This window comes from Penicillium malachiteum, assembly GCF_028827825.1.
Source record: "Penicillium malachiteum strain IBT 17515 chromosome Unknown utg000002l:1.0-8849297.0:1.0-8852440.0, whole genome shotgun sequence".
Lineage (NCBI taxonomy): Eukaryota > Fungi > Ascomycota > Eurotiomycetes > Eurotiales > Aspergillaceae > Penicillium > Penicillium malachiteum.
Window position 1 is genome coordinate 4,161,939 of NW_026643095.1, and position 24,227 is coordinate 4,186,165.

Genomic DNA, 24,227 nt, shown 5'->3' on the forward strand with positions numbered 1-24,227 from the left:
TCGAGAAGCTAATTTAGTCTCTTTGTTTTTACCTGCCTTTTCAATCCATATATCCCAATGCCAGCGCCGATGTAGATATTCTGAGTCTCCTTTTCTGATTTCTGTCACACCTGGGGCAAAACTAAGGAGCTTCAAGTAAGCCCCCGGAGAAATCGTATCTACCCATTTCAGGGCTTTGATACCGTCAATCTTGGGTGGAGCTTCTTGATTCAGAGCTTTCTTGACGAATTTTAGGGTACCAAAACTCATAAAATGTATGATGAATTCAGTCGATATTCTCCAAAGAATAAATTCCCATCTGGCTGCATTGCCGGGCTTTACCTTGAGTTTCTCAATCGTGAATTTCACCGGGCCAGACCAATATCAGTTTACCTGGTAGGTACTAGGATCTTTATGGCGTTACATATAAATAAAATCTTTCATATGTTCGCCTCGTGTGAGTGGGCTCATCCAAAGCACACAGTAACCTCAACCTGAAGTCACGGTGCTTTTAAAGAGTGATCTTGCACTCCAAATAGCCCGAACTGACAACCTATGTCACTTAAAATGTTGTAGACTTTTTGATAAGATTAAGCACACAAAATAGAGCTGCAGATATAGTGCTTTGATCAAAGGCTTCCAAGTTGATACTACTAGTAGTACAGAACTTATCCCAGAATCCAATGGGTGGCTGCAAATGATATGGTCTTCTTTGGATCAAGTGAATAGACACTTGATAGAAGATGTTTCAAGGTTGTTAGAAGAGCTTGAACATTTGAAATGGTATGAGAAAGAGGAGAGAAAGAAAACGATAACATGACTCCGGGGCTTACATCCATATAAGCGGGGCAAGTGACAGCCTCATCGGTTATGATAGATTTATATAAAAATTTCCGATGTTGAATACCAACTTGAATGTTTTGAAGTATTGAATAATAAAGAGGAAACTTTCAGTAAATAAACCACTGGAAGACATTCAAGTTTGTTTGCTTCGGTGCTGATTTTCCCTTGCTTTAATAATCGATATCTTCAAGTTCAACCTTCAAATGCTGAAACCTTCCTTAGAACAATGGAAGTTTGCGAGGTCAATGGGCACCTGCCATCCATCATGATCAATTCATGGTATATCTAGTAGTTAAGAGTTGGGTAGAAACCTTCAAAATGTTGCACATGTGGAACCTACTAAAAGATTTCAACTTGAAGTAGGGCCTTAGGCTGTGCCAGTGTAAGAGTAGTATCAATACTGGTAGGTGATATAGTACTAGGTAGTTCTATATATCCAGTTATACTATTTTCAATAATACTAGTAACAGCCCTGGAGGTAACTTGAACTTAAAGTTTTACTAGGTACTAGTAGTAACTGCCAATAGTTCACAGCCTAAGCTTGAAAAGCTCCCTTTTTTAGCAACAGTATCATGATGATCTCTTCAGACCTTTACTGGTATAGTTACAAATATCACTTGATGGCAACCTTGGAATACTGAAGCAAAATCACCATTCAAGCTATCCTAGGCCACAGCATGCTAGACACCCTGTATTTTATGACAAAGATTCACCAACTACCTACTTTATAGGTAATCAAAACTGAAGATTCAATGTTGAGAATTCATACACAAAGGAAAAATTTGGAGACCTGTGTATAGGAGTGAGAACCTCTTAGGTTCTTCTTGATTGACTAAGTAGTCCACACCTTGTTTGCTTGAGGAAGGTTTCGCCTCATTTCAAACTTTTTCTTTTCCTCGGCTAAATTTGCAACATGCCGAAATGCCAGTCTCAATATAACCAGTTATGAGGCTTGAGTAGAGCGTAGATCAAAGGCATTTACATGACTTATGGCCGGAGAGTAATCGAGTTGCCATCTGCCGTTCACAATCCGCTGCCTTAAGAAAATTGTCTCGTCGTACGTACTAAACACACCGTACTTGAGCTCGTTGTCGAGCATATATCGTGCAATTTGTCCTAATTCAAAATGAGTCAGTCTGTGGACTAAACCCCCAAGGTTGTTGGAAAAATACCTAGACAATGACGAAATGGCGTAAATCTATGGGGTCTTGAGCTCATCAGCAAGAAGTAACGAAGATCCTGAGGTCTTTGGCTGACGAGAACCATATCGGGAATGCCTGCCAATTGTAAAGATGCGGCTTTTGAATCTGTAAAAGATATTCATATTCCCTCTTCTGACGCTATCGCGCTTATTCACTTGACTGGCACCCGGTCAAAATCATTCCATCGGCCGAGCTGACCAATAAAATGGATATCGTAGAGGGCGGAAGAGGTGCTGTGGTTGTTGAGAAGAAGTTCAAATGTTGCGGAAGAGTAGAAAAGTAGGCGGATAAAGTTGAAGTTGAGGAACCTTAGAGAAAGAAACCTTGGAACCTTGGAACCTTGGAATGGAAAAGGGAGTGTAGGAATGAGGAAGGAGGTAGGAGATGTCCACGGGTTCAGTTTTCTTGGCCTCAGACCTTAGACAGGTCGAAGCTGTAGGCAACCTGTCGAAGCGGCTCTCGGAGAGCCAGGTTCTGCTCGACTAGATCCTTTGCCTTTATAAGTCGGGTCAAATTCTGATGGATGAAATTAGACAAGATCAAAGTTTAACTCACATCTCTAGGCTACTATAAGTATATGGAGAAATGAGGACTGCCAGTAAGGAAGGAAGAAGTTATTCAAGGTAATTTATACCATATGGATAGGTAGGCACTAAGATTCTATATTTCTAAACTAGGAAAAATAGATAGTAATGAAGTAAGAGATTGATCTATGACTTTCTAATGTTAACTTCTCTCACTTAGTACTATCCTAACTTAGTAGAAATTTACTAGTATAGTAAGAATTATAAGATAACTAGAGGGAAATAGGGCTATCAAGGTTAAGTTAAAAAAGTTAGTTTAAATATTGATTCTAAGGTTAAATAAAAGTATAATAATTCTAGGCTTAAAGTAGTATATAGTCCTAACCTTAGAAATCTTTACTACTGTAATCACTATGTAATAGACTAAAAATCTAAGTCCTCACTTATATTTTACTTACATTTCACTTATACCTTACTTATATCTTATTGCTTATCTCTACATCTTCATTATATCAAAATCTCCCAACCTCTCTTTAAACTCGATCTCCCATTACCTACAGCTACACAGAGTGTGAAGCCATGGAATCCATACGTTCCTGGTTCACCCAAGGACCCTTTGAGGGAAAGTACGTCCAAGATGCGATTATCTCTACCCAGAGTCCCACTCCCCGACCATGGAAGATCCTTCGAGTCATCAATGAGCATTATAACCGGGGCAAGATAGGACGTCTTTCCTTCGCCACAATTAGATTGGAATGTCGCCAGGGGGATATTTGTGCACCTCAATCACCTCATACAGAGATTCGTGTGTATTTACAAGTTCCATATTTCAATACAGAGCTTGATGCTTCGGATAAACGTGCTGAGCAAGCTATGGACTTCCAGCCTAACGAGTTTAAGGCCTACAAAATGATAACTGCTGATGAATCCGTTTCTCAGTTTACACGAAAGTTACTTGGCTATGAGGAAGGAGAACAGGAGGATTGGGGTCTAGTACCAGGAGGCTTCCATGTCACAATTGTATGGGAGATCCTTCCTGGAGTACGCCTAGGGGGGACAGGACAGACTCTTAGAGAGACGGTTCTGGAAACTTAAGAGATCTCAGCGAGACAACATCTGCCATCAGTTAAAAGATCACTTTATGTGAATTTTTATTATATAGTAGATTTAATACTATATAGACTAATAGTATTTATTACCAGGCATTTGATTCGGCTAGGTGTTTGGCCAGAAGATACAGATATAACAAACCTTTTTGTTTAATAAACAAAGTGGGAGACTGTAAGAAAACACCTAAAGATTTAAAACTCATCACTAATGATTGATAGGTACTGGGTTAATTTCTACGATGCGGAGTTTGTGGAAACTGTGAGATGGTCTAACAGTGCTATATTTGACTTGGCAAAGCCTCCACTGGGCGACAATAGTTGGACGGGGCATGATTGGTCGGGGGATACTTCTACATGGAAGTTTTGATAGGAGTATTTATTAGCTCCTTTCAAATAGCAAGATTTGCGTACATCTACGGAGTTATTCTCTATTTTCCAATATCTAACAAATTGAATATTTCAAATTCACTTATTGCTCTTCAAATGCTTGAAAGTTGACCCCCCCTTGGGCAAATAGAGCACTTTCACTCACCGCCTGTTATGATACCCGGGCAGAATCAGCCTATACATACCAGTTGCGCATATGAATCATGAATCATGATACATCAATTGATCCAACAATATAACATTTAACCTTCCCTTCAAGTTTCAGGTAACCCTATAGCTAACCCCGTAGGTACCTACATACAAAGAGGGGTTGGTCACCAGTTGCCTGTAGATGCTACTGCCAGTGACTCAGACTGAGCCCTGTACTCAAGTATGTGAACATACGGTTACATACCTATGATAACCTATCTGAGGAGATGTGGACACACCTGGTCAATAGCTTAAGTCACGGTGCTGGAGGTATACCTTTCTCAATTTCGCTGCTATAGTGCTGCGCGGAGCGCGGCGTGAGGACTTGTCCCATGGTTAAGTCTTACAAGTGGCGCAGTCTCAAATATGACCATTCACCAACCCCAAAACAAAGCGCCCAAGGGAAAAATGTCAAACACTCTATTGCTGCCTATTCACCTGATCTCCCCACCGACAATAAATACTACATACGAAAATATCCGTCAGTTCGAGATTCGATTTCTGAAGAGTGAATGGTTGGTCCACAGCGACGGGTGCTAAGCGCCCATGACTCCATAGAGTAGCGATGAAGTACGGATGGGGTCTAAATTTGGGGGATTGGACAGGTTAACAATAACCGGGAGCTTAGCGCTTTGATGAGGAAGATGAAACAGCTGGCTTGGATCCATTTATTTATTGTTAGTATTTCTTTGTTGTTTGGTCTCGGGATATTTTCCTAATGGTTGATTCAGTTACCCCGGGGTCAACTTGTTGCTTCAGGTTGGTGGACTCTCTGAATAAATCCTGAGGTAAATCATTTTAGCGCCTACAAGGATGCAAAAATAGGAAATTCGTCAGGGATCTGAAAATAGGAGCTTATAATCTATAGTAATATATGCTACTTCAAGTTTTTCGTTTCACTTGAATTTTCTCTTTGTCGTCCCAAGTTCTCATTCTGCCTTGAATTCTCACATTCACTACTATATCGCTGGTCGATGCAACCACACTTATTGAATCAACCTAATTTTGGCATCTCATTCAATACCATCCTTTATTTATAAGATCGCGGATTCTCATATTTCTTTCTTTTCTTCTTGTTACCCCTGCTTCATCTTTTACTACACTATCCTGCATTAATTGTCCTCGCAAAAAGACTGCTGGCAGTCCGACCAAAACAACCATGTGGTTCTCGCGATCGAAGCGATCAATATTTCCTCTGCTACCACCATATGGCGCCCACAATCCCCAAGATGGCCGAATCATTCCCTTACACCCTGACGGTCTTACGCCCTATCTTGGGCTCCGAGCACGACTATCCCAAGTATGGATCAATCGCTGGACGATCCTGATCCTACTCATTCTTGTTCGTCTTATACTAGCCGTGGGTACCATCCGCTCCGACATGGCCAGTGCAAAGCGTGAGGCTCTCTCTGCATGTACCAGCGTAGAGTCTGTTGGGAGTGCGATGGCATCCATGCCGCATTACCTCGCTCAAGGAGTTAACGAACTCGTTGCGGACTCGGTGACTGATGCTGTCGCTGCACTTGTCGAAATGCTGGACCTGGCAATCACAGCGACCGAAGAACTTATCCTTTTCGTGGTTAAGATGATGTACCAGACTTATCTCTGTCTCATTACTCTGGCTGTGCATGTCGTGGTAGATGTGGCCGTGGATCTGATCGAGGATGTCGTCAGTGCGGTCAATGAGACGATCCAAGATGTTGAGAAGGGTGTCAAGGATGCTGTTTCAACATTTGAAAATGGTCTTGACGACATCATTGACGATGTTAATGACCTTGGTTTCAATATTCCCACGCTCAACTTGACCAGCTGGCTTAGTGACCTAGACGACTGGTCCATTCCTTCAAGCGTCACAAAGGATCTGGATGCACTCAACAACTCGATTCCAAGTTTCAGCACAGTTGAGAAAGTCACCGAAAGCATCATCGAGTCACCATTTGAAGATGTCAAAAAGCTCCTGGACAATGCCTTCGGAAGTTACAAATTCGACAGCTCTCTTCTCGATGTCCCAGGAAAGAAAAAACTGACGTTTTGCGACGACAACGATGGAATTGACAATTTCTTCAACGGAGTAACCGACGTGGTCCTCTTAGCTCGAAAAATCTTCATCATCGTCCTCGTGATCGCAGCCGTGCTAGCCTGCATCCCGAGCGCCTGGCAGGAAATCCGACGATGGAGGCATATGAAAGAGCGATCACAGCTAGTCCGACGGGAAGCCCACGATCCTATGGATGTTGTTTATATCGTTTCCCGACCACACACATCTGCGATGGGGATTCGGGCTGCAAGCCGGTTTAGCAATAGTCGTCGACAGACACTGGTTCGTTGGGCAGTTGCATATGCAACTTCACTTCCAGCACTATTTGTTCTTGCACTTGCCGTCGCCTCGTTACTCGCCTGCTTGTTTCAGTGGATTATAATTCATGAGATTTCCAAGGAGGTACCCGCTCTCAGTGCTGAGGTGGGCCAGTTTGCCGAGAAGGTCGTTGGCGCATTGCAGAATGCCTCGATTGAGTGGGCTGATACGGCGAATGGGTATATCAAGGAAGTTGATAACGATATTAACGATAACATGCTTGGATGGGTGAATACTACCACGACTGCCATAAATGACACACTAAACTCCTTCGTCAATGAGGTGGATAGTGTTATCAACGATACATTCGGAGGTACTATCCTGGAAAAGCCAATCGAAGAAATCTTCAACTGTCTCATCGGTCTCAAAGTCAAGAGTATCGAGGAGGGACTAACTTGGGTTCATGATCACGCGCACGTCAACATCACTTTTTTCCCAGACGACATCTTCTCCAAGGGTGCAAACGAGAGTATAGCAAACGGCACAGGCTCAGATAGTTTCCTCTCTGAAGTCGGCGATACGACTTCCAACGAAATCAGCCAGGTCGTCGTAGACGCCTTGGACGTCCTGAAAGCCGCTCTGAAACAGGAGACTATCATTGCAGCCTGCGTTTTTGGTCTGTGGGTGATCATTCTATTGATGGGATTTATTCGTGCATTGTTCTTATGGTGGCAACGTGACAAGAACCGCGGCGAGGGAGGTGGTCATGCCTTAGACCCTGTGCCTAATCATCCTCCTCCCCGAACTGATGCCCATGGCTTCGATGATGTACCCTTGACCGCTATGCCGAAGGCGATGTCTGGTGCTGGGGCTGCTGCCCCGGCCTATGAGGCAGCTGTGGCTCATTCGACTGTTGTTCAGAATAATCCATTCAATGACTCCAATGCCATCGACGAGAAGCAGGGATCTGCTTCTAGGCCTGGATTAAGAGGGAGGGCTAATCCATTCCATGATGCTCATGCTATCGGTGATGAGAAACATGGATTTGCTGGGGAGAGAACAGCGCAACAGGTTCACTCTGAGTCTAGTTGGCGGATGAGTAAACATGTGGAGTATGATACGAAGTCATAGAGGTGCTGTGCTTTTCCACTTGCATTGCCTGGTGTCACGGTATTTTCTTTGTTGCAGCCGAGCATATTTGGCGTTTAATATTCAACTGGTTCCTGTATAAATTCCAGATATCAATGAATATCTTTCAATGATACTAAAACACTGTTACTTGACGGCTCAGAACTTGAATGATTGTAATCGTACATGGCCCTAGGGCCCATTACTCGGATAATGCATCTCTATCGCTATTGAAATCTATTAATAAATCTTGACATCCACACGATATGCAAAGTTCTTTCATCCATTCCGTCATCTTCAAATTTTGAGGGCACTCCAAGTGCCAGGTCGTATTCCGTTTAAACATCATTAGCGCAAGACCAGGCCGAAGAGCTGGAATCGTTGTGGATGGCAACGCCAGAGACCCAGAGACCCAATCCACACTGATTAAACAATTAGTACCAATCGGAAAAAATAATGTCATTATCAGGGAGACTCACAATAGCACAAGCGCAAGCAAAGACTCCAACGTTGATGATGGTGAGACAAGTCTTCTTCCAGTTCTTGAAGTATTGACCGCGGTTCATGTGGAACCAGAAGACAGCAGGAAGACCGACTAGAAAACTATGAGCCATGGAATATTTTCGGTATTGAGAAGAATTAGACTTACAACTGAACCAACTTCCGAACAGAGCACTCTGTAAGATAGCAAGTATTGTTAGTAATGCATAGATTGGCGATTTTTAGCTTGTCTTCACTTACGATAAGACTCAACAAGTCATTGAACACGGGAATCGACTCCGCGACAACCCAGGAGATAACCCAAACACCGAGACAGATAGCAACCCAGGTTCCGATGGAGAGGAAGCTGCGGCTGTGCATCTCGTCGGATCCACGGAAAATACGCACGTAGATGTACTTGCATGCAACGTGACCGAGTACAACACCAGAGAGAATAGTCTGAGTCGTCCATTAGTATATGAAAACAGGATTGATCAATTGATAGTGTGTGACTTACAGTTGGGATGGCAAGACCCCAAGCGATCTTGCTCATCAGAGGGCTCAGAGACAAGATAGCAGGGGACTGAACATCAGGTCCAACCCAGCGGTAGATCAGCAGAGCACTGATCAGGTAAAGGACAGTGTCGACGATTTGAAGCATGGCGAGAGATTTGTTGAAGGTACGGGGGTCCTCGGTCTCAGACATGAAGCCGAAGTAAGCAACATGGGCAACTGACAGAGTTAGTTCAGTATTTCTAGTACACTCTGTGAATTTCCACTTACGGTAAGCAAAAATGATGTTAGTCACGGAGAGGAAAGCCTCGCGGAAGCCAACTTCTGTGGTAGCTTTATAGGGGATGTAGCCCTTGCTTTCCACACCGGCAGAGACCATGGTGATAATGGTAGCAATGAAGACACTCAAGAATGCTGTATCCATGTTAGCTAACTCTGAAATTTTATATGAAGTAATGTATATAGGAATTTTAGGAGGATACTCACAGACAACAGACATGACATACACCTTGTCCATAGTACGAGGCAGAGCACCCAAGAAACAGATGACCAAACCGACCACACCAAAGACCAGCGTGCAAGTACCGTGGTTCGTCAGAACATTCATCAAGATATTAAACATAAGAATGTTACTAGCCATAAGGAAGATCAGCAGCAACAGCTGACCAATTCCAAGCAATTCACGACCAAAGCGACCCATCAGAATCTCACCAGCATCACCCATACTGTGAATGTGAGGGTGACGAAGCTTGAATTGACCAATCTCATAACCCGTGTACCAGGACAGAGCAGAGATGAATAGAATCATGATAGCAGCACTGTGAAAATCAGACCAGGCTTCTATAAACAGAGATTGATGATACATACGGTACCATGCCCAGAGTAGCAACAGCAGAGGGCAAAGACAGAATTCCCACAGACACATTCTCCGCAATCATAACTATACATCTAGTTAGATACCAAGTGTACAATTGAACCTAGGAGTCTGCAATACTCACGCATGCCGCAATGCCACCACTTCATAGTGCGGTACTTCACCTCTGCGGTCTCCTCATTACCAAAAGGCTCGAGATCCGCAGGGGCATAAGGCTTATCAGAATCATTCTGAATAGGTTCATTCATCATTCCCTTCGCCTCAACGGCATATGACTCTTCATCCATGATGGAATTTTTTTGAAGATCAAAAGTTCGGAGTTTTTCCGAGAAAATAGCTTGGCCGGATATGGAAGAGTGTCGCGCGACCACTTGAAGAGATCAAGTCAACTCCCCAGTATTAGGCAGTGATCAATTTCACAATATCACAGATTGTAAAACTTCAATGTTACCCCAAGCCAAGCAAATTTTTTTTAAATTAGCCGGGGAACTTTTTTATCATGTGGAGACTGATTTTTTGGTCATTTTTTTTCGCCTAAATGAGTCTCCGTATATGGACGGGTGCGGCTTATGCGGGTTTGCCGAGCTGATCGGGAAAGTTGAATCGGAAGGAAAGTAAGCCGGACAACGCTAATATTAAGTCTGAATTAGATTAATCTGATTCATGATATTCTAGAAACTCGCATAAATTGATTGATATACTTCAATGATGGGTTCACTCACCCTGGATGTATGTAAAATAGCTATATAAGTCTGTATCAGTCTATGTTTTTCTCTCCTATGCCGACGGGAAACATGGAAGAACCGGGGAACCTTGGGATGTAGGACGGGATGAAGAAAAACTTCAATCATCACAATTTATTCCAATTCATGTCAAAATAAACAAATAATGCTAGCATTTATGTATTGTCGTACATTCCATGAACCATAATAACTAAATAGCCACAAAGAAAGACTTCTCGCCTTCCTTAGGATGAACTCGTGCACGCTCAACAATGGGATCAGCACAACTGATTCGAATTCTCTCGGGAGTGGCTGGGCTCCGCAAACTCAAGACTTCTTCAACGCCCCACTGTTTCCGTGCTGCCTTTAATGCATCACGAATCGCAAAGAATGCGGCACTACCCATGAATAAAGGTGGCTCACCAATACCACGTGAGCGTTGAATAGTACGGAGGTTCTCCCATTCAACATCTTTAAGCAGGCTGACGTTGAAAACCTGGGGAATATCGCGGAATCCGGGGATCTTGTAGTTACCTGGTCCGCGTGTGAAGATTTGTCCTGATGCACGGTGCCAGAGACTCTCTTCTGTGGTGAAAAGTCCTTGACCTTGGACATAGGCACCTTCGATTTGACCGTAATCGATGGATGGGTTGATTGTTCGACCAACATCCATCTTGATGTCTGTACGGAGGGGTGTCCAATCACCTGTGAGTGTATCAATCTGGACCTCTGCGGCTGTCACACCCTGTGTAAAGTAGAAAAACATTTGTCCAGAGTTCTCGCCCCAGACATACCCAATATCTGGAGTTCGGTAGTATCCTTGTGCAGAAAGATTGACTCGGTCGAAGTAAGCCGTGTGTGCGAGTTCTTTCATGGTAGCGTTGGGCATCTTCTCGCGGTATGGCTTGAGACGTTCATTGAGTTGCTCGCAAGCATTGAAAATAGCATATCCATTCAGGTCAGAACTGGCAGAGGCAGCCGTTGAGGATGTGTTGGGGACGGTGTTTGTAGCAGTCTCAGAGATGAACACATTCTCCTGGGGTACTTTTAGAGCCTCGGCTGCTATCATGACCATCTTTGTGTGGAGACCCTGTCCCATTTCAACACCACCATGAGCAACAAGCACACTGCCATCGTGGTAAATGTGTACCAAGGCACCTGCCTGGTTCAGGAAAAGCGCTGTGAAGGAGATACCAAATTTGGTCGGTACAATTGCCATTCCACGTTTGGACCATTTGTGTTCTTTGTTGTATAACTCGACTGCCTTTCGTCGCTCGTTGTAGTTACTCTCCTCCAGAACCTGGTTGTACATCAGCGGCACATGCCAGTCCTTGAGATCCTGATTGAAGTGAGTCATTTCGCCAGGCTGGTACATGTTCATAGCACGAAGATCCTCTGCGGGGATATTAAGATGATCTGCTATCTCTGAAATGTAGGACTCTGCAAAGAAAAGCCCTTGTGGTCCACCAAAGCCACGGAAGGCAGTATTCGAGACAGTATTTGTCTTGCAGATTCGACCACGGACGAAGACATTCGGGATTCTATACACGCCATCGATGTGTGACAAGCTTCGCTCGACAACAGCACCAGAAAGATCTTGGGTGTGTCCACCGTTCGCGTAAACATCGGCGTCAAGCACCAGCAGTTTGCCCTCTTTGCTAACACCAACCTTCCACTTGCACATAAATGGGTGGCGTTGACCCGAGGTTATGATGTCCTCGTCACGGTTGAGCATGCAACGAACCGGTCGCTTAAGCTTTGCAGCCGCGGTGGCACAGATTCCAGCCAGCTGGATCGAGCGAGTCTCCTTTCCTCCAAATCCTCCACCAAGGCGCTTGACGCGAGATACAATCTTATTTGCTGCGACGCCTGTGACTTGAGCGATGTATGTTTGCCTGATAAACATGTTAGCACATGACTGTGATAGAATCTCTGTCTGGATCACTTACGTTTCAGTCGGATTTTGAGTACCACTCCAAACCTCCATTTCACCATCTTCTGGCTTCCAAATAGCGAGACAAGCCTGTGTCTCGAGATAGAAATGTTCTTGACCGCCCATGCGCGAAACACCTTCAAAAACATGATCTGCATGCTTGAAAGCTTCCTCCGTATCACCACTCTTAATGTAGCGATAATGCCCGAAGAAAGACTCTGCTTCAATCGCCTCTTCAATGCTGAGGATAACAGGCAAGTCTTCGTATTCCACCTTGACAGCTCGCATGCCTTCCTCGGCAATCTTGGCTGTATTTGCCAGAATAACACCAATAGGCTGTCCAGCCGTATTGACCTTGTCAACAGCAAAGAACTGCTCATCAGATATCGGTGCTCCCCACCAGTTCGCCTCTGGATTTGGCAAATCTCGGTGGTCAACGTAATCAACAACGCCGGGAATATCCAATGCAGCGGAAGGGTCTACGCTGAGAATCTTGGCATGAGCCTTGGTAGAAAGAACCATACAGCCAAATAGCTCATTCTGCTGGACTGGAATGTCGTCTGTGTACTGTGCCTCTCCAGTAGCCTGCTTAAGCGCAGACACATGAGGAGTGGCCTTGCCGAGAATATTTTGCTGATATTTAACGGAGGCTTCATGATCCTTTTCTCCCGAGGAAATAGCTCGTTCAATCTCAGCAATAACGTCGGGATCCAGATCTGCCGATTTGACCTCAAGACCCGAGAGGACGTCATGGTAGAAACGGTAGAAGAAGCCCATCGCTAGAGATTTTCGGTATGTCGCCATGCCACCAGGAACTCCATATGGAAGATTGAAGTCAGTCTCCAAGGCACTCATCACGGCTTCTAGGGCTGCCGGGCTGGTGAACTTTTGACCAATCAGGGCAGCTTCAGCGTTCTTTGCAGAAACAGTCATAGCTGCCATGCCGCCGAAAATCAGATTGCAGCTGGTTACCTCATTGGTCTCGGATAGTGAGACACGTTGCGCGGATGTAACGATGGCGATATCGTCATCCTTGCGCTTTGCTTGCTTATAAGCACGGAAGAATTCACCCTTTGAAGCAGCCACAGGGATCCGGAGACTGGCGATGATAGAATCTTGAGGAAGAGCTGTTTTACGATAGCCCAGGAAGAACTCCGTCATGGGGATCTCCTTGTCACCCGAAAGAGACTTGGCGACAAGAGTAGTGTTTGTCGCAACGAGACACGGGTTCAAATCTGCGATAGGGGACGCGGTCGCCAAATTTCCAGCTGGAGAGGCAACATTTCGAATTTGTCGCCCGGCAAAATAGTGCAGTTGCTTTTTGATCGCCTTGAAAGGCTGACCTCGAACAGGTCCATATCGCTTCAAAGCCTCTTCGCAGACCAACTCGAGATCGGTCAACGATATATTGGCACCAATCTCAAGGTAGTCATCGTGAAACTCGTACTGCTTTAATTCGGGGATGTCACCCACGTAAACCGATGCAGCGTAACGCATTGCCTTGAATTTAATCTCGATCTGGGTCTCCGTGCTTCCACCAATCAATTTCGATTCAGGGTGGACGCTCTTGATTTGTAGAAGTTGCTCGACTGTTACCGGTCGATACCATCTCTTCCTCTTATTGCCAAAAACCAAAGGTCGGAACTCATGCTTCCTCAGTGCCGATGGGAAGATCAATTCTGTATCCGGATTATAAGCCTTGAAATCTGGTGCGGGGAACTGAGGATCAGGCTTGTCGTCTCCATTTGGCGCAGACGATGCTTTACAACAGCCACCGCCACCATTCTTTTCCATGCAGCATCCGGAGCCTCCATTGGCACTCGCTTGGCCGCAGTTATTGCGCGAATTGAAACTTTGGGCGGCATCGAGAATCGGTCTGTAACCTGTGCAGCGACATAAATTTCCATCAAAGGCCTCTTCGACCGCATGTTCGTCGGGCGTGGGGTCGTTTCGTAATAGGGCATATAAGCTCTTTGAAAAGTCAGTAATCCGAAGAGATGGTCTGGTATATCCAGCGCCAAAGCCCCACATACCATAATAATACCAGGCGTACAGAACCCACACTGACTACCGTTGGCAACAGCCACTCGCTGCTGGACTGCATGGGGATTGTTCACACTTCCGATTCCTTCAATAGTGATGACATGCTTTCCATCAATGCTGACCAAAGGAGCAATGCAAGCATTGACAGAGGCGTGGTAGATTTTCTTTGTTGTTGGATTAATATGGGAGACCACCTAGATATTCGATTTGGTCAGCCATGCTATTCATACGGCTACTCATGCAGCTTCTCTGCTTCCAGCTCGAATTTTATACATACAACTGTGCAAGCGCCACATCCTCCTCGGCACATCCAAGCTTTGTTCCCGTCAGTCCAACACCACGGAGGTACTCCAATAGAGTCACCTCCGGGTTGACTGTGTCGATGGCGACCTTTGTGCCGTTGAGATAGAATCGGATCGTATCATCCCACTCCTCGGTCAGCTCAGCTAGCGAGGCCACCTTCTGAACCGCCACCTCAGGATCCGACTCAGGCTGCAGGATACCGGGCGCCATTGCGATGAATGTAGGGGTGGAGCAAAGAGAAATGACAATAGGCTTCGGCTTCACGGTCGTGCTCAAGGGTCCATGATAATCAGTCTATATATTTGGGTAATCGCAAAGACCTTCCTAAATCTCTGTCAAATTTCAAGATGTTGTAACGGTGTAACCAGTGAGAGGGGCAAAGAGTGCGGATGAGTTATCGCATCTTGATAACCCCACCCGAGCTCCACCGTGGAACATGGATAGGTCTTATGCGGGGATCGCCACTGTCCGAAGTTGGTGGATATAGAACGGAGACCTATCGGAACCCGGAACATTACTAACCATCTGGTTCTTTTTTTGTATTGAATCTTCAACATTCTATAGAAAATAAAAGAATCGACAGCGCCTGAAATGCAGTACATAACACAATGTAGAAGATGAACCACAGAAAAATACATACTCCCCAAAAGACATAGCTAGGAAATCCGATCAATGTAAACAGAATAGTAAAAAGCGAGCGGGAACGGTAAGAAGTGAGCATTTACAGCTTAGACCCTGCAAATCCTCGTTCTTCCTCTTCCCATCGCTTCCGTTCAACAACAGAGCGAGCACTATGAACGGAATATTAGCAATTGACATCGATCGGGGTTAGAGATTGATAGCAACTTACCGGTAGGCTTTAACAAACCGCCAGACCTCTGTATCAGCCAGATTCCAGGCTTCAGAGACGTCTCGCTTGCTAACACTCTCAGGCTCTTTGCCGTTGATAACAGCCCGAGCCTTCTGGATGAGCTCGTACTCTCGGGCCACGCCCTGCTGGCTCGGAGTCTTGCTCTGTACGCTTTCTTTATCGCTGGCGGCCTTGGGGTCAATACCACCACGAGGGATTTTGAACCCAAGCTGCCATTCAAATTCATCGAGGAGTTCAGATGGAAGGGTCTGGCCAGCCTCGGCAGGGAGTGACTCGACGGTCATCCAGAGGGAAGTGGCGACAGCTTGGTCGCCAGCGACAACCTGCTTGAACGCCATGCCTCTGTAGGAGCTCCCTATCTCTGGTCCGAGGTGTTCTCTGGTGACATCGGTCAACCAGACATCCCGCTCAGTCTCCCGACGAATTTGTCGAGTGGTGACATCTTCAGAGCTCTTCTGTAAACTGACAAGAGTGTATGGGTGTGGGAGGGTGCCAATTGTGAATAAGAACTCAGTATTCTTATAGCTGGTGGGTTGGCTGATAAGCATTGGCTGCTTTGAGGAGCCGCAGGGGCGGCAGTCGGGAAGGTTAGGTGGGCAGGAGTTGGGAACGGGAGAGTCGGGGCATTGAATGAGTGCTTTCGCAAGTCGGAGGGCAGGTTCCACCAGGGCAGTGGTATGTTTAGGAAAAGGCTTCAGCACGGCTAACCCAGCAGGAAAGGCGTTCTGGAAAGTAGTGTGAAGGTGAGTGTTGACTAGTTGAGCTAAAAGCATTCGTCCAGCAGACGGATCATGGCTCATTTTCTCTTGGAGTGTCGGATAGTGTGAACCGATAACGGCATGCTTATAGTAAGCTAAGCTGCTTGGTTGCATAACCTTGAAGAGCTCGGAGTTGATCAGCTCTGTGAAAGATGTGGACCTCTCATCCAGTTTCTTCACGGCGCCATCAATTGCCTCATCCAGACGCTGCTTCTCCGCTGAATATAGACCATCGTGGAAATTCTCGAAGCGAATGATAAATTCTGGCTCGGTGCCCTGTCGAAGAGCCTTGAAGAGACCATCATCGTATCGACCCATGGGAAAACACTCGAAATCGGCCAGCAATCCTGTCCCCATGTGTCCCCAAGCCAACCAACGGAAAACCTCATTTTCAAGTTCAGGCGAAAGGGTTAATTTTTGGACCAATTCATAATGCGGGTTCTTCATTGCATCGCCCGGAGTGAGAACGACCGGCCGAAAGCCCTGGGCGAACCAAGCTCTTCGCCATGTAAGAAGAAGCTCCGCATCAGCATTCTGGTCCTCCTTAAGTTCCTTGCTGGAATGCTTTTTAGGGTTGTATTTCGGATTGTAGTAGGTGTATATCGGACGACGGTCGCGGAGTGGAGGAAGCACAGAGCGATCCTCGTCCAAAGTAATTGCGGAGGAGAATGGGTTCAGCCACTCCCAGTTGCTAAACCATTTAGACTCGCCGCTAGTGCTATTGGTCTCTATTGGGGGTGGTTCGTGCGAAGGGGCGCGGAAAGTCGGTAAATGGAGGTCACTTAAAGAAGGGAGTTTTGGTTGAGGGAAATATTTGGCGGGTCCTGAAATGGGTTCTTCGCCCTCGGTGGGTTCAGGTACGGGTGAGGAGGAGAAGATAAAGAGAAGGAGAGCAACAAAAAGAATAATGGCCAAAAGACCGGTGCTTCTATGCGGAATCATCTTGGGTACATCCGATCGACGGAGAGACCTTTATTCAGGCCTGCTGGATAATACGACCAAACAAAAAAATTTAATGAAAAGAAGGGTCGAAAAGTAACACGGCCTAAAAGTCGTGATACCGCGCCCGTGATACAGTTTGGGATAGGCCGCCTCGAATGGACCGGATGCGGCGACTTGCTCCAAAAAAGGGCGGGGAGTGAACGGAATTGGGATACCAATGGAGTGAAAGATTATTCCATCGATTGAAATAGTGAAAGCGCCTTAATATGCGCCCTTGAACTAAAGGTGTCAGTTGAAGACCAAAGAATCCCCTGAACTCGAGAGATCACAGTTATCCTTGGTGCCTAAGGCTAAAATGGGTATGACAGACTACAATGTCTAATGCAGTAGGCGGTCGCCAATGGGATGTCTCAACAGGTCTGATTCTCTATTCTGATAATTACGCACATAAATTCTGCCTGGAGATCACCTGATCTGTCATGTGATCCATTCTGGTTCGACTAATCAGAGCTCTCCATTCGATAGTAGGTTGAACTAACCGAATTGGGCTAGTTCTGCACCCGTGTTCTGTCAGGGTAATATCCCGCTTAGTCATCACCATGAGGTCACCATGGAACTCTACACTGATTATAGCTAATCATGAATTAAGATGAAAAAGAATAAATATATAGATGAGATGATAATATATGAAGCTGTAACGACATAAAATCTAGATGTCAATACACTCTAAATTACAGTAAACCTCACTCATCCACCAGATATAACCTACACTGATCTACACTGTAGTGGATCTTCAATATTGAACAAAAAAGCCTCGACACACAAAACAGAAGGCGGTGAACATATAAGTGTGGGGTGAAACAACCAACCAATCATCATCAAGAATGGCGGCGAAATCGGACATTATGGAGCCCTGGAATATGAGTATGCCCCTCCGAGGGGACCATGCTTGACTCATAAAGCTTCCCAACTAATTCGTGCGTGCCTGCAATCCTGCAATCCTGCAATTATCACTGCAGGAATGGCTTCTTTACAAGATCGCCTGGAGCGGTGGGCTGAACGCTTAAATAACCTTACCGTCTCACCATTGACTCGAGATTATCCCGACACACAAAAGCAAGATGGTAGCCGAACCATTGAGGCCTTTGAGTCAGTCACTCTTCCCAAGGAGACTCAATTGGCCCTGAAGAAATTCTCGAGCTCTTCTTCAAATTTCACCGTCTTTTTGACTTCCTTTATCGTTTTGGTTGCTCGTTTGACCGGTGACGAGGATATTGCTGTGGGCACTAGCGTTGCTGATGACGGTCGTCCATTCGTTCTGCGGGTGCCAATTGATGCATCGGAGTCATTTTCCCAGCTGTATGCTAAAGTAGACAAGGTAAAGAGACCTCACCAACTCCCTTTATTTTAGGTAAAAAATGCTAATAATTCCAAGGCATTCAATGAAGGTGCTGCCGATATTGTGCCCCTCGGTAGTCTCCGAACCCATATCCAGGAAAAGTCCAAGTCCGAAAGAACTCCCATCCTGTTTAGATTCGCCGCCTACGATGCTCCTGCTGCTTCGAAGGAATACCCTGCGAACACATTCGACAGCACCGACTTGGTCGTCAACATTGCCGCCGGTGGTGAGGACGCGCAATTGGGAGCCTACTACAACCAGCGTCTCTTCTCAAGTGCCAGAATTGCCATTATCCTGCAGCAATTGGCTCAGATTACCAACAATGCTGCCGCCAACCCAGAGGAGGCTATTGGCCGTGTGGACATGATGACCGAGCAGCAGCGGTCCAAGATCCCTCAGCCCGATTCCGATCTTAACTGGTCCAAGTTCCGTGGTGCGATTCACGATATCTTCTCTGCCAATGCCGAGAGGCACCCCGAGAAGCTTTGCGTGGTGGAGACCAAATCTGGCAACTCTACTCATCGAGAATTCACCTACAAGCAGATCAATGAGGCCTCCAACATCCTTGGACACCACCTCGTTCAGTCTGGTATCCAGCGCGGCGATGTTGTCATGGTCTATGCTTACCGTGGCGTAGACCTGGTTGTGGCTGTGATGGGTATCCTGAAGGCAGGTGCCACATTCTCAGTTATTGACCCTGCCTACCCCCCAGAGCGCCAGAACATCTATCTCGATGTTGCTCGCCCTCGTGCTTTGATCAACATCGCTAAGGCTACCCGTGATGCCGGTGAGCTGTCAGATATCGTCCGATCATTCATCAACGAGAACCTTGAGCTCCGCACAGAAATCCCTGCTCTGGCCCTTCAGGATGATGGAACTCTTGTTGGTGGCTCTATCAATGGCCAGGATGTTCTTGCCCCCCAGGTTGAGTCGAAGTCTAAGCCCGTCGGCGTTGTTGTCGGTCCTGATTCTACTCCCACTCTGTCCTTTACATCTGGTTCAGAAGGTCGCCCTAAGGGTGTTCGTGGTCGTCACTTCTCTCTAGCATACTACTTCCCCTGGATGTCTGAAACTTTTAAGCTCACACCGGATGACAAGTTTACTATGCTGAGTGGTATTGCCCACGACCCTATCCAGCGTGATATTTTCACACCCCTTTTCCTGGGTGCCCAGCTTTTGGTCCCCGCTAAGGAGGATATTCAAAATGAGAAGCTTGCAGAGTGGATGCAGAACTACGGTGCCACTGTCACTCACCTTACCCCAGCCATGGGTCAAATTCTCGTTGGTGGTGCTTCAGCGCAGTTCCCTTCTCTTCACCACGCCTTCTTTGTCGGTGATATCCTTATCAAGCGTGACTGTCGCTCGCTTCAGGGTCTTGCCCCCAACGTTGCAATTGTCAACATGTACGGAACTACTGAAAGTGAGCTACCCAAAATTGCCCTCTGTACTAGTCGGTCTTAGGCTAACATATATATTTTAGCCCAACGTGCTGTCAGTTACTACGAAATCCCCAGCTACTCCAGCCAGGAAGGTTTCCTCGATACCATGAAGGACGTCATCCCGGCCGGTCGTGGTATGGTGGATGTTCAAATGCTGGTTGTCAACCGCTTCGATCCCACACGTATTTGCGCCATTGGTGAAGTCGGTGAGATCTACGTGCGTGCTGCAGGTCTTGCCGAGGGATACCTGGGCTCTCCTGACCTGAATGCTAAGAAGTTCTTGACCAACTGGTTTGTCAAGCCCGAAGTCTGGACTGAGAAGTACAAGGTCGAGGCTCAGGGCTCCAACGAGCCGTGGCGGGAGTTTTATGTCGGCCCCCGCGACCGCCTCTACCGTAGCGGTGATCTGGGCAGATACACCCCGTCCGGCGACGTGGAATGCTCTGGTCGTGCCGATGACCAGGTGAAGATTCGTGGTTTCCGTATTGAGCTCGGTGAAATTGACACTCACCTTTCTCGTCACCCCTTGGTCCGTGAGAATGTCACCCTGGTCCGACGTGACAAGTTCGAGGAGCCAACTCTGGTTAGCTACTTCGTTCCTGACATGACCAAGTGGACTCAGTGGCTGGAGAGCAAGGGCTTGCAGGATGACCAGAGTGCTGAGGGTATGGTTGGTTTGCTCCGCCGGTTCCGTCCTCTGCGTGATGATGCTCGTGATCACCTCCGTAGCAAGCTCCCAACCTACGCTGTGCCTACAGTCATCATTCCTCTTAAGCGTATGCCTTTGAACCCCAACGGTAAGATTGATAAGCCCGCATTGCCATTCCCTGACACTGCCGAGCTGAGTGCTGCTGCGCCTCGCCGTCGCTCCTCTGCCATGCAGAAACTGTCCGAGACCGAGCAAGCTCTTGCTCAAATCTGGGCTAAGCTCATTCCCAACGTGACCTCGCGTATGATTGGATCTGAAGACTCCTTCTTCGATCTTGGTGGTCACAGTATCCTCGCTCAGCAGATGTTCTTCGATCTCCGCCGCAAGTGGCGTGGTATTGACATTAGCATGAATGCTATTTTCCGCAGCCCTACCCTGAAGGGCTTTGCCGGCGAGATTGATCGTCTCGTTGACCGAGAGGCCTTTGCCACTAGCGACGGTCCTGATAGTGCTGCTGTACAGGCTGCGAATGAGCCTGATGATGAATACTCCAAGGATGCTCGCAGACTGGTCAGCGAGCTGCCAGCGTCATTCCCTGTGCGCACCGAGTCTATGCTTGCCAGCGAGCCTACAGTCTTCCTTACTGGTGCCACTGGTTTCTTGGGTGCGCATATCCTTCGTGATCTGCTTACCCGTAAGAATCCCGAGGCCAAGGTGGTTGTTCTGGTCCGCGCCAAGAGCGAGGAGCAGGCGCTTGAGCGTGTTCGTTCCACCTGCAGCGCTTACGGTTTCTGGGAAGAGTCCTGGGCTAGCGGCCGCGTTCAGGCCCTCTGTGGTGACCTCGGAAAGCCGCAGTTCGGCCTATCACAGGCTACCTGGGATGACCTTACCAACCGTGTTGATGCTGTGATCCACAACGGTGCGCTTGTTCACTGGGTTTACCCCTACGCTACACTGAAGCCCGCCAATGTTCTGGGCACTATTGATGCGCTGAAGCTCTGCGGTAGTGGCAAAGCCAAGCAGTTTGGTTTCGTCAGTTCCACCTCTGCCTTGGATAAGGACTACTACGTGCAAGAATCCGAGCGCAGTCTTGCTGCCGGCGGAAACGGTGTCAGCGAGGAAGATGACCTCGAGGGCAGCGCTGTTGGTCTCGGCACTGGTTACGGTCAAAGCAAGTGGGCTGGTGAATACCTTGTCCGCGAAGCTGGTCGTCGTGGATTGAAGGGAACTATCATCCGATCCGGATACGTGCTTGGTGATTCGAAGTCTGGAACCACCAACACTGATGATTTTTTAATCCGAATGATGAAGGGCTGCATTCAGCTCAATGCTCGCCCGAACATTCACAACACGGTAAACATGGTCCCCGTCGACCATGTGTCACGTATCGTGATCAGCACAACTTTCCACCCTCCCCGTGCCCCTATTGGAGTTGCTCATGTCACCGGGCACCCTCGTCTTCGTTTCAATGAGGTAAGGCCACCCATCTTCTTTCTATTCTAGTCGTATTCTAATCTCTAACTTCTAATTCAGTTCCTTGGCGCCTTGGAACTCTACGGATACAATGTGCCGCAAATTGATTATGTTCCATGGTCCCTACTCCTGGAGCAATATGTCAATGACGGACAACACGATGATAAGGACTCCCAGCACGCACTGTAAGTTATACATCGCAGCATCTCATGTTCCATACTAATCTCCTGAATAGCATGCCACTCTACCACTTCGTCACTTCGGACCTTCCCTCCAACACCAAGGCACCGGAGTTGTCGGACACCAATGCAGCTGCTGCTTTGAAGGCGGACGCTGTTTGGACAGGGGTTGATGCATCGGCAGGTGCTGGCGTGACCGAGGAGTTAGTTGGTCTTTATGCCTCGTATCTGGTGCAAACCGGGTTCCTTCCCGCACCTACGGTTGCTGGGGCCCGTCCCCTTCCGGTAGCCCGTATAACCGAGGAGCAGAAGCAGACTCTCCTGAATGTTGGCGGCCGCGGCGGATCGTCATAAAAAAAAACTGTTGATATGTATATGTCATTACTAGCGATTTTTCCTTTTTTTTCGTGTTTTATTTGATCATGATTATCATGAGAAAAAAGCAATTCCATTGATTAGAGATTGTTTCCAATAAAATGGGTCATGTTATATAGTACATATTGTACTCCGTACCTGGTTGAGATCGTAAGTTCCCCCAACCGTCTTGATGCTTCACCGATTTTGCCGATCTCGCTCCTCGGGAAGGTTCGCCCACCTTGATAACCCTTTTTTTACCCCTCGAGGCACCTCTACTTCACCTTCTTGAATTCCCCAGATCAAAATAATTTTTGCGATATCATCTCTCTTTCTCATCATGTCTGACGGTATGTAAATTGGCGAAAAGCTGATCATTTTTATTTCAAGTTCACCTTGGCACGGTTCTCTCCCTTTCCACCAATTCCCAACATTTGATTTCTCTTCTTTCTTCATCCCACTCCGGTCCGGATACACATCCCGTTGCACACCAGACCAATATTCCTTTGGAAAAAGTCGGGATTTGTTTGTTCTCTCAAAGGCCGAGGCCCTCCTTTAATCTATCATTGGCCCTTACCCCGAACACCTGTTCCCCCCACACCCGTTCGTCATGAACGTCGCACGATTGGCCGTGCGACCTAGCGCAGTTGCGCGCACCACAGAGGTCTACAGCCTCGCTGGTCGCCAGTCCATGAACGCTCCCTCTCTTCCTCGTTCTTCTCATTTCAAGTTCTCGACCTCCACCCCTGCCTACTGCGCGAGCCATAAATCCTCCCCCACACCGTCCAGCGCAAATACTTCCTCCGCTGGTCAAACTGACAAAGCCCGACCAGACCGCTTCTCTAGTGCCCTGCGGCAGAACAAGGAATGGGCTGCCCAAACCGCTCGCGAACACCCTGACCTCTTCCCTACCCTCGCTACTGGACAACAACCCCAGATCCTTTGGCTGGGATGCTCGGACTCCCGTTGTCCCGAGACTACCCTTCTGGGTTTGAAGCCCGGTGATGTCTTCGTCCACCGCAACATCGCCAACATCCTGCACCCTGGTGATCTGAGCTCCGGTGCAGTCATCGAGTACGCTGTGCAGCACCTCCGCGTGAAGCACATTGTGGTCTGTGGCCACACTGCTTGTGGTGGTGTTGCCGCTGCTATGGGTAACAAGCAGCTCGGCATTCTGGACCCTTGGCTCCTGCCTCTGCGTCTGGTTCGTGAGCGAAACCTCACTCTCCTGCAGAGCCTGTCTCCTGACGATGCGGCACTGAAGCTCGTTGAGCTGAACGTGCGTGAGGGTCTGGATGTTGTGAAGCAGAAGGGTGCTGTCCTGACTGCTATCCAGGAGCGTGGACTTCAAGTCCACGGTCTGATCTACGATGTTGCCTCCGGAGTCCTTCGTGAATTGGATACCCAGGACTCCGAGGAAGTTATCAAGTCCCGGTTAACTGCTTTTGCTACCCAGGCATAAGTGAATCTATCAACAATATAAGGAGATTTATGGAGAAATTGGAGATTTTGGAGATTTTGACGGCGTATGTGAATTGGATTCAGTGGTAGCGAGAGGACAGCATAGACCGATTTGATTTTTTGGTGTTTACTTTGGTCATTCTTTTATTTTAATCATATAACAGCTGGAAAATGACG

At 47.2% G+C, this 24,227-nt stretch overlaps 7 protein-coding genes across 7 annotated transcripts; 4 read left to right on the forward strand and 3 right to left on the reverse strand.

The window, feature by feature from the left end:
* Window positions 1-3,127: 3,127 nt before the first annotated feature.
* N7483_004596 (uncharacterized protein) lies at window positions 3,128-3,643 on the forward strand (the record flags this gene model as incomplete). Its single annotated transcript, XM_057088033.1, has 1 exon — window positions 3,128-3,643. The coding sequence occupies one exon, from the start codon at window positions 3,128-3,130 to the stop codon at window positions 3,641-3,643; it is 516 nt and encodes a 171-aa protein (XP_056947862.1).
* A 1,749-nt stretch (window positions 3,644-5,392) lies between these two features.
* Window positions 5,393-7,660, forward strand: prm1 (pheromone-regulated protein PRM1; the record flags this gene model as incomplete). The annotated part of the gene is made up of 1 exon (XM_057088034.1): window positions 5,393-7,660. The coding sequence occupies one exon, from the start codon at window positions 5,393-5,395 to the stop codon at window positions 7,658-7,660; it is 2,268 nt and encodes a 755-aa protein (XP_056947863.1).
* Window positions 7,661-7,995: 335 nt separating this feature from the next.
* Window positions 7,996-9,811, reverse strand: N7483_004598 (uncharacterized protein; the record flags this gene model as incomplete). The annotated part of the gene is made up of 9 exons (XM_057088035.1): window positions 7,996-8,079; window positions 8,137-8,252; window positions 8,307-8,334; window positions 8,399-8,596; window positions 8,655-8,869; window positions 8,921-9,064; window positions 9,137-9,468; window positions 9,518-9,590; window positions 9,649-9,811. The coding sequence occupies 9 exons, from the start codon at window positions 9,809-9,811 to the stop codon at window positions 7,996-7,998; spliced, it is 1,353 nt and encodes a 450-aa protein (XP_056947864.1).
* A 646-nt stretch (window positions 9,812-10,457) lies between these two features.
* N7483_004599 (putative xanthine dehydrogenase HxA) lies at window positions 10,458-14,735 on the reverse strand (the record flags this gene model as incomplete). Its single annotated transcript, XM_057088036.1, has 4 exons — window positions 10,458-12,141; window positions 12,196-14,150; window positions 14,213-14,416; window positions 14,496-14,735. The coding sequence occupies 4 exons, from the start codon at window positions 14,733-14,735 to the stop codon at window positions 10,458-10,460; spliced, it is 4,083 nt and encodes a 1,360-aa protein (XP_056947865.1).
* A 511-nt stretch (window positions 14,736-15,246) lies between these two features.
* N7483_004600 (uncharacterized protein) lies at window positions 15,247-17,096 on the reverse strand (the record flags this gene model as incomplete). The annotated part of the gene is made up of 2 exons (XM_057088037.1): window positions 15,247-15,316; window positions 15,376-17,096. The coding sequence occupies 2 exons, from the start codon at window positions 17,094-17,096 to the stop codon at window positions 15,247-15,249; spliced, it is 1,791 nt and encodes a 596-aa protein (XP_056947866.1).
* A 1,021-nt stretch (window positions 17,097-18,117) lies between these two features.
* Window positions 18,118-22,589, forward strand: aarA (L-aminoadipate-semialdehyde dehydrogenase; the record flags this gene model as incomplete). The annotated part of the gene is made up of 5 exons (XM_057088038.1): window positions 18,118-18,474; window positions 18,532-19,915; window positions 19,976-22,056; window positions 22,117-22,241; window positions 22,292-22,589. The coding sequence occupies 5 exons, from the start codon at window positions 18,118-18,120 to the stop codon at window positions 22,587-22,589; spliced, it is 4,245 nt and encodes a 1,414-aa protein (XP_056947867.1).
* A 610-nt stretch (window positions 22,590-23,199) lies between these two features.
* N7483_004602 (carbonic anhydrase) lies at window positions 23,200-24,051 on the forward strand (the record flags this gene model as incomplete). The annotated part of the gene is made up of 1 exon (XM_057088039.1): window positions 23,200-24,051. One exon carries the CDS (start codon window positions 23,200-23,202, stop codon window positions 24,049-24,051), a length of 852 nt encoding a protein of 283 aa, XP_056947868.1.
* Between the last annotated feature and the right edge of the window lie 176 nt (window positions 24,052-24,227).